Source organism: Antechinus flavipes, chromosome 2, assembly GCF_016432865.1.
Source record: "Antechinus flavipes isolate AdamAnt ecotype Samford, QLD, Australia chromosome 2, AdamAnt_v2, whole genome shotgun sequence".
Classification (NCBI taxonomy): Eukaryota; Metazoa; Chordata; class Mammalia; order Dasyuromorphia; family Dasyuridae; genus Antechinus; species Antechinus flavipes.
Genome location: NC_067399.1, coordinates 17,651,713 through 17,659,623, shown reverse-complemented (window position 1 = coordinate 17,659,623; position 7,911 = coordinate 17,651,713). Strand labels below are relative to the sequence as shown.

The window sequence follows — 7,911 nt, the reverse complement described above, 5'->3', positions numbered from 1 at the left end:
CAAAAAAAAAGTCTGATCTTCCCAACAAAATCTTTCCAAATTGGTTAGTGCCATGTAGCATTGCCCGGGGATTCGCAGGCCTGCCTTCCTTTTCTGGCCCTGCCACCAATTTGCTGTATCACTTTACTTCAAATTTCTCTATTTGTAAAATGAGAGGGGCCAGATCTCTAAAAAGATGTTGAATATTCTCTATTTTAAATGAATCCCTGCTCCATTAGTAACTATTTCATGTATATTTGTATGTCTGCGTGTGTATTTGTAGAGACATGTATTTATTCATACATGTACATGTGTGTATACATATATATATATACATAGATCTAGATATCAAACCCTTGTAGGTCACACCTTTTTAGACCCATAAAGCTCTGAAGGGGCGTTTCCAAGGAGCCTGGAACAAAGGGACAGAGCTGCCGCTCTCCAGGACGTGGGGTCTGGGTGATGTTGGGCCAGTCCCTGGGACTCCCCGACAACTCTCCGGTTCTGGGGAGACGGAGTAGGTGCGGCTCTGTTTTGGGAGGGGACGTCTCCTCGTGGCAATAGTCAGGAGACCAGCGCTGGGGGCTGGGTATTTGTCAGAACAAAAGAATAGGGTGGGATGGGACCAGATGACCCCTGAGGTTTCCCCCATCTCTGGGATTCTACGAGCCAGGCCAGCCTGCTCTCAAGCACCTCCTCCAGCTTCTCAAGGGCGGGAGCGCCTTTCTCAAGGATCAGTTGACCATTGGCTCATTTGAAAGCACCCAAAGCCGGCCCTCGCCCACGAAGCCCAGGGTTGGGGTGAGAGGCACTTGCCTGGGTAAGAGCTGGAGGGCCGAATGTTCCTCCCCTGGCACTGCCCGTCTCCACTCGGGCAAAGGGAGCCCGTCTCTTTGGGAATCCAGTGGGACTTGCTGGGAGGCCAAATGGGTGCAGTTTTATTTTCCTTTGTATTAACAGATGTACAATTTGTAAATAATGCAGTTTTTTAAGGAAATGAATAAATAAATGTAGTTTTTGAGCGAATGACCAATGAAAACTGCCTTCTTCTCCATTCTGTTGGGCACAAGATGTATACTTAGTCATTTTTGCCCTTGAGCTGTTCTCATTAAAAGTGAAGTTAACAAGCATTGATTAAGCACCTACTATGTACCAGGTACTGGGCGAAGGGCTGAGTTCAGTGTAATGGGGAACACAGCATGAGATAATGGGAGGGAAATACAATAGTTTACCCGATTTTTACTTGTAAACAAGCTAACATAGACATAACAGGGTTGGGAGAAGCGCTGGGCAGTAGAATTTATGATCCAGTTTTCAGGGAAGCTGGACGTGGTCTGACATGCAACTTAGATTTTGTTCACAGATTTTTCAAAGAAAGATTAGGTAGGATCACCCTTCCCCTTCCCCCCCCCCCAAAAAGGGAGAGTTTTTGGTTGTTTTTCAGTTGTTTACAGCTCTTTGTGAGCTCTCTTGGGGTCTTCTTGGCAGAGATACTGGAGCAATTTGCCATTTCCTTCTCCAGCCCATTTTACAGATGAGGAAACTGAGGCAGACTGATTTAACGATTTACTCAGGGTCACACAGGAAGTGTCTGAGGCCGGATTTGAACTCTCCCTCCTGACTTCGAGCCTTATACTATATCCTCCGCTTTCTCCTTGCCCCCAAGGAAGTTGTTTACAGGGACCCATATGGATGCAAACCAAAGTGGATTTTAGAAATTCCGACCAGGATCCACATCCCCATGACTTCTGAAATGGCCTCACTCACGACACCAGATGGCGCTCCATCTCCCTTTTACCTTATTTCTGAGCGACTGCTCGGTTCTAGTCCTGAGCCCTCTCAGACCCCAGTCCCCAAGGGAAACCCCTCCTGGGTTTCTGCCTCGGTTTTTCAATTTAAATGAGCATGATTTAATCCCATCATAATTAATAACTAAATTAGATGATCCTTCCGGTCCGTAGAGATGCTAATTTCCCAACTTCACATGTTCTGGAAGGATTATTCAAACACATGTACATTAAATGGATTTTTTTTTTAATAAAGGGAAGAAATGGAAGTTTGGGGATTTAAAACTCCCCTGGGGTGAGAAACCTGCTCCTGACTAAGGGGCTTTGCTCTGCTTTCCATTATTCTTTTTTATTCTGGAGCTGCACCCCTAAACTTCTGGGTCTTTCCATCGACCCTGTGGCTGGACTCCTTATTATACGACACTGTAACTGTGTGACCCTGGGCAAGTCCCTTCACTTTGCCTCAGTTTCCTTATCTGTTAAAAGAGCTAGAGAAGGAAATTACAAATCACTCATTTATCTTCATTGGGAAAAACCTCAATGGAGTCACAGACAGAACCGAAAAGACTGAACAGCAACAACAACTTCATAGACTGAGCTCCTTGAGAGCGAGCGCTGTCCCTGCTGTAATGGGACGTTACATCTCAGACATTTTAATCTGAAAAGCGAGAGGTTCACAGTAGCCTCTGTCTCAGCTCATCCCAAGATGTGCTGGTCCTAAGGGTGGCCAGATGGCACAGTGGGCAGAGAGGAGCATCTGAAGTGCAGAAGCAGATAAAACATTGATAACTACTTTATTCAGAACAGGGCTCTCGATTCCAAAGGATTTTCAATGCGGAAACATGTTTTGGATTGGAGAAGTTTCCAAAGGTCTCACGACACATTTTGACAATCATCACGACAGAGCTATGTTGGGAAATTCTCTTCATCCATTAGAATTAAACCTTCTTCCTCCCGGCTTCTTCTTCCATCAAGCGGGCCTGAAAATGGCACACATTGATTGTATTTAATTAATGTAATTAATCATTTAATGTATATTATGCATAGTTGAATTTCCCGGCATCCTTAGACAATCAAAAAGTATGATCAACTTCTTGTATCTATGGAGTGAAACCAATATAGTGGAGTCACTTCGGGAAGTTTTGTAACTGAGTGGATTGCGTTGGATTTTGTAAAATAAAGGGGAGCAAGACAATGGGCTAGAGTAAGAAGAAGACTATATTTGGAGCCAAGGAGCCGAGTTTGAATTCTGCCTCCACCAGTAGCTGTGACATTAAACCTCTCTGGGTCTCAATTAGCCAGAAATTAGCCAGGACATAATATATATATATATATATATAATGTATGTGTGTGTGTATATATATATATATATATATATATATATATATATATATATATATATTACAAATAGGGCACAAACCTGGAGGCAGGGAGAACAAAGAAGTCCTGCCAGAGACATTTAACTAGTTGTGTGGCTCAGAGTAAATCATCTAAACTTGAGATGCTCATCTGTAAAAATGGGCTTAATGATAACAATTATGCCCTGGGGTTATGTGAAGACCAAATGGGAAGATATTTGCTAAGTACTTTATATTAAATATTAAACTTTTTAAACAATAAGTAGCATTCATTAACTTTTTTTAGGTTTTCAGAGCACTTGATAAATATTATCTCATCTGACCTAGAAAGTAGGTGCCATGATGGTGTCCATTTTGCAGATGAGGAAACTGAGACAGCAGAGATTAAATGACTTGCTCAGAGCCATAAAACTAGTAGTCAGGATTTGAACTCGTGTCTTCCTGACTCCAGAACAAGGTCTCTATCCACTGTATTTTATAACTGCCTCTAATAAAATCAAATATATCTAATATACCAAGTTAATGGCTTTTCTATCCATCGCATAAGGCCAAGTAGATCTGAAGGGCTGTGAGGAGAGGGAGCAGACTTTGTTCTGCATTGACCTGGGTGTTGGATCTAGGGCCAGTGGATCGAGATTAGGGGAAAATAGATTTTGGCTTACTAGAAAGACTTCATTCATTAATTCATTCACCAAATCATTTTAAAATATCTTCTGGGTGCAGGATCTTCTGTTAGATGTTAAGAGTTATAAGAAGAGGAGAAAATTAAAAAAAAAATCTAGCAACAAAAGTGTTCAACAAGGACAAGAAGGAAGGAGTCTTGTTTAAAGCAAAAGGAAGGGAATCACTTTTTAGGAATGCTAGGGAAGAGACAGTTCTTCTGTAATGACCTAAAACAACTGAAGGAAACACTAAATTTCAGGTAAGATTAGTGAAAACAAGGACGCCATCTTTTTTTTTTTTTCTCTGCAAGTTCACAAACCTTAAGAAATCTATCCAGATTAAGAGGATTTCCTACATCCTGGGGCTCTCTCAGACCCAGAATTTGGAGATTCTGTTGCTTTACTCACCAAAGCCCCCTTCAGATCCCGGAGTGGGGAACGTGGCTGGTGAATGGCGCATTCAAAACGCTGAGGTTCTGCCAGCTGGTCCGCTTCGTTGGCCATCTGGAGGCAAATGACAGAATTCTTAGACAAGGAGAAAAAGAACTCGGGGAGGAGAGGTCTCTTCCAAAATGATGGGATGAGACCCACAAGACTTGGAGTATTCACTGGATGAAGGGGATGGTTTCAGAAAATCCTAGAAGACGTATATGAACTGATACAAGTTAAAGTGAGCAACTGATGCAAGTTAAAGTGAGCAGAACCGAAAGAACAATGTACACAACAGCCATATTATAATAAGCAACTATTAAAGATTTAGTTACTCTGATCAATACAGTGATCCAAGGCAATTGCAAAGAACCCGTGATGAAAAATGCCATCCATCACCAAAGAGAGATCTGATGGACTTTGAGCTCAGTTATTTTTAAAACTGTATTCATTTTTCTTGCTTTGGGGATTTTTTTGGATGGTACAACATGTGGAAAAATGTTTCACCTGACTTCACAGGTATAAAGGGTATCATATTTCTTGCTTTTTCAATGTATAAAGGGGGGAGAGAATTTGGAACTGATAATAACAATAATAATAATAACACAATTATTAGACTGGAAATATATTTCCATGGCCAAGAAATTTTTTCAGGGTAGGTAAATCTTAAATGTACCTAAGGAGGATGGGAAACGTCAGAAAAGTAAATGGCATGTACTAATTTTGTGAAAACCCCTGCTTTTGAAAAGAAACTTGACTCAAACTTGACATTACGAGAATTGCTCTTTAAACATTCATCAGCTCCCTTGGACATGCAAATGGCCCCCAGATATCGCTCTTGTTTAAACGTGCTCCCTTGGAATATCTCCCTTTTTTTTTTTTTTTTTTCCCATATATATGTCCCTAGAATCACAGTTTCAGAATCTGCAAGATTTCAAAGGCCATCTAATCTCTGAAAGTCCCATCTATATCCCACTGGTCCCCAAAAATCTACAAGGGAAGAGGATCCCATGACTCCTAGAGGCTGCCCATTACATTATTAAGACGTCTCCCTCCTCCTCCCTTTATTTGTAGCCTTAATTTTGCTCTTTATATCTTCTCCCCACCACTATGGATTCTGCATTCTGTGGCAAGTAGAACAAGAGTAATCCTTCCTCTGTCTTTCAAATACTTGATTTAACTATCTTCTCTCTTCTGAGTCTTCCCTTTGGAATTTTTTCAACAAATCCTCACATAGCATGAGTTTGAGGGTCTTTGACAACACCCTTGTCCTACTCCAGGAACTTTCTACTTCATCAATATCTTTCCTAAAACGTGGTGGTGTTCAATCATGACCCTGTTTGGGGTCTTCTTGGCAAAGATACTGGAATGACTTGATATTTCCTTCTCCAGCTCATTTTACAGATGGAGAAACTGAGGCAAACAAGGCTAAGTGACTTGCCCAGGATCACCCATCTGGTAAGAGTCTGAGGTGGGAGCTCAATAGTCAGGTTTTCCTGTGCTCTGTACTCTATGGTACCAGTTAGCTATTCAAAATGTGGCAACCAGAAGTGAACTGAATATTCAGGGGGGCTTTGCCCGGGTCACACACATCTGGACTGCCTCAGTGGATTATGAGAATCTCCAAGACAGCACCAACTTTCCTGCTCTACTGCCATCCTCCACCAAGTTGCTTACAACCAGATAGTCATTATTTAATAAACGTTTGTTGATTGATAGACACGTAGTGTGTTTTAACACATTTTGGATAAATTGAATTAAATAACTTAAGTGCCGTTTTTGAACATGGGAAATATACCTCTTCATTTCATTAACAATTTTGTTTTATTCAATTAAAATCTATTTTCTCCCTCTCCCACTTTCCTCACTCTTCTTCTTTGTGGGAGAGGAGACAAAAGTAAAATGTTGTAAGAAATATACATAGGGTTTGAGTCCCAATTTTTTTCTTCCCTCCTTCCCCCCTCCCAAGAAGGCAAATTTGATAGAAGTCATAAATGTACAGTCATATTAAACATATGTACATATTATTCATGTTGTGAAAGAAGAATAAGGGGAAGAATGATGAGAAATTTAAAATATATATACATATATATGCATAAGGTGGCCAAGTGGAACAGTTGATAGAGCTCCAGGACTGAGCTAGATACTCACTAGCTGGATGACCTTGGGAAACGTAATTCTGTTTGCCTCAGTTTCCTCATCTATAAAATGAACTGGGGAAAAAATGGCAAACCATTCTAGTATTTTAGCCAAGAAAATAACAAATCAGGTCATAAAATGTCAACTGAAATGACTGAACAACCACAAACAAATTTGCATGTTCAAGCAACACGCTGCCCTTGCACAGACCACGTCCCGCCACAGCCTGAGTCCATCAGGGTCAGTAGCAAACGAACCCACCTCTTGGAACGAATCGATCACATTGTCAGCATCCCTCTTCCCTCCCGGGCGGAGGCCGTAGGACCAGTGCTGGCCGGAGCTGATCATCACACACACAGTCAGAAGAAGGCATCCGGCTAGGAGCTTCCGGCTCAGTTCCATCCTGCGGGACATTAAAAAAATGGACAAAGACCAACTTGAAGAAGTAGCCTTGAACGAGAGGAAAAACTACTTGGGCCTGGCAAAGAGCCCGGAAACGCGTTTGACGAACCTTGCCAGGCAAGGTTTGCAGAGAAAAGCAGCCGGGCTCTGAGACGCACAGTAATTAGTCCTGGTACAGCAAGTGGGTGGCAAAGTCTAGGCTGCAAGTCAGAAGCTTGGGATTTCTCAGCAGTCTCCTCCCCACAGGCACCCAATTGCTAGTTCTTTTCTTCTCTTTGGCTCTCTCCAAACCCTGGTCCCCCTTCCTCCTCAAGCCCAACTTCTTCTCTTTCAGCACCGTCCCCGAATCAGTTTAATCACCCTTGCTTTGGGACCGGAACGACAGTGCCAGAATCTGTGAATTTAGGTCTAGCTAGCTATACAGTTAGAGATTCTAGTAATAAGGGAATAGAATAAGAGCAAATTTTACTTTTTCATGTCGGGGAAAATGACCAAACAGGTCAGAATTTGGATAAATAAAGATTCCATGCTTTGAAATGTTGGAATTGCTGTGATAAGACTTGGCCTTTTTTCAGCAAGGAGGTGATTCAAGGCAATTCTAATAGACTTAGAAAGTACCATTCGCATCTGGAGAAGGAATTATGATCAAAGCATAGGATTTTCACCTTTGTTGTTTCTGCTGTTGTTTGGTTTTTTTTCCTCTTTCTAGTGGTTTTTTCTCTTTTTTCTGATTTTTTTCTTGCAGAGCATGATAAATATGAAAACATATTTAGAAGAATTGCACATTTAACTTATATTGTATTGCTTGCTGTCTTGAGAAAGGAGAAACATTTGGAACAGAAGGTTTTGCAAATGTGAATGTTGAAAACATGTATTTGGGGAAAATAAAACACTATTAATTTTTTTTTATTTCAAAAGAAGAAATTTTAGAGTTTGCATCAAAAAATGTCCTCCAAGAACCCAGATTTGAGCAGTGGGGACCACATCCACTTTCCATCGTTTGGGAAAGGTTGCTTTCCATTGGAGGAAGTGTCTATACTGGAAAGAAACCCAGTGTGATGTTTAATTTATGTTCAATTGAATTTATATTCAGTCTAAGGAAGGAGGAAGGAGGTATTTGGAAAAATAAAATATTAGTAATTTTTTTTAATTTCA

General features: G+C 41.1%; 1 protein-coding gene across 1 annotated transcript; it reads right to left on the bottom strand.

Annotated features, from left to right (window-relative positions):
* Nucleotides 1–2,543: 2,543 nt before the first annotated feature.
* GNRH1 (gonadotropin releasing hormone 1) lies at nt 2,544–7,396 on the bottom strand. Its single transcript, XM_051982892.1, has 3 exons — nt 6,616–7,396; nt 4,195–4,290; nt 2,544–2,746 (listed from the first exon to the last, which is right to left on the bottom strand). The coding sequence occupies exons 1-3, from the start codon at nt 6,766–6,768 to the stop codon at nt 2,705–2,707; spliced, it is 291 nt and encodes a 96-aa protein (XP_051838852.1). The 5' UTR covers nt 6,769–7,396; the 3' UTR covers nt 2,544–2,704.
* Between the last annotated feature and the right edge of the window lie 515 nt (nt 7,397–7,911).

Coding starts and splice junctions, on each gene's coding strand:
- GNRH1 (XM_051982892.1), bottom strand. CDS start 6,768: ATGTCCCGCAGGATGGAACTGAGCCGGAAGCTCCTAGCCGGATGCCTT. Junction 4,291..6,615: donor TGATCGATTCGTTCCAAGAG/GTGGGTTCGTTT, acceptor ATTTGCCTCCAG/ATGGCCAACGAAGCGGACCA. Junction 2,747..4,194: donor GGGATCTGAAGGGGGCTTTG/GTGAGTAAAGCA, acceptor TGCCATTTTCAG/GCCCGCTTGATGGAAGAAGA.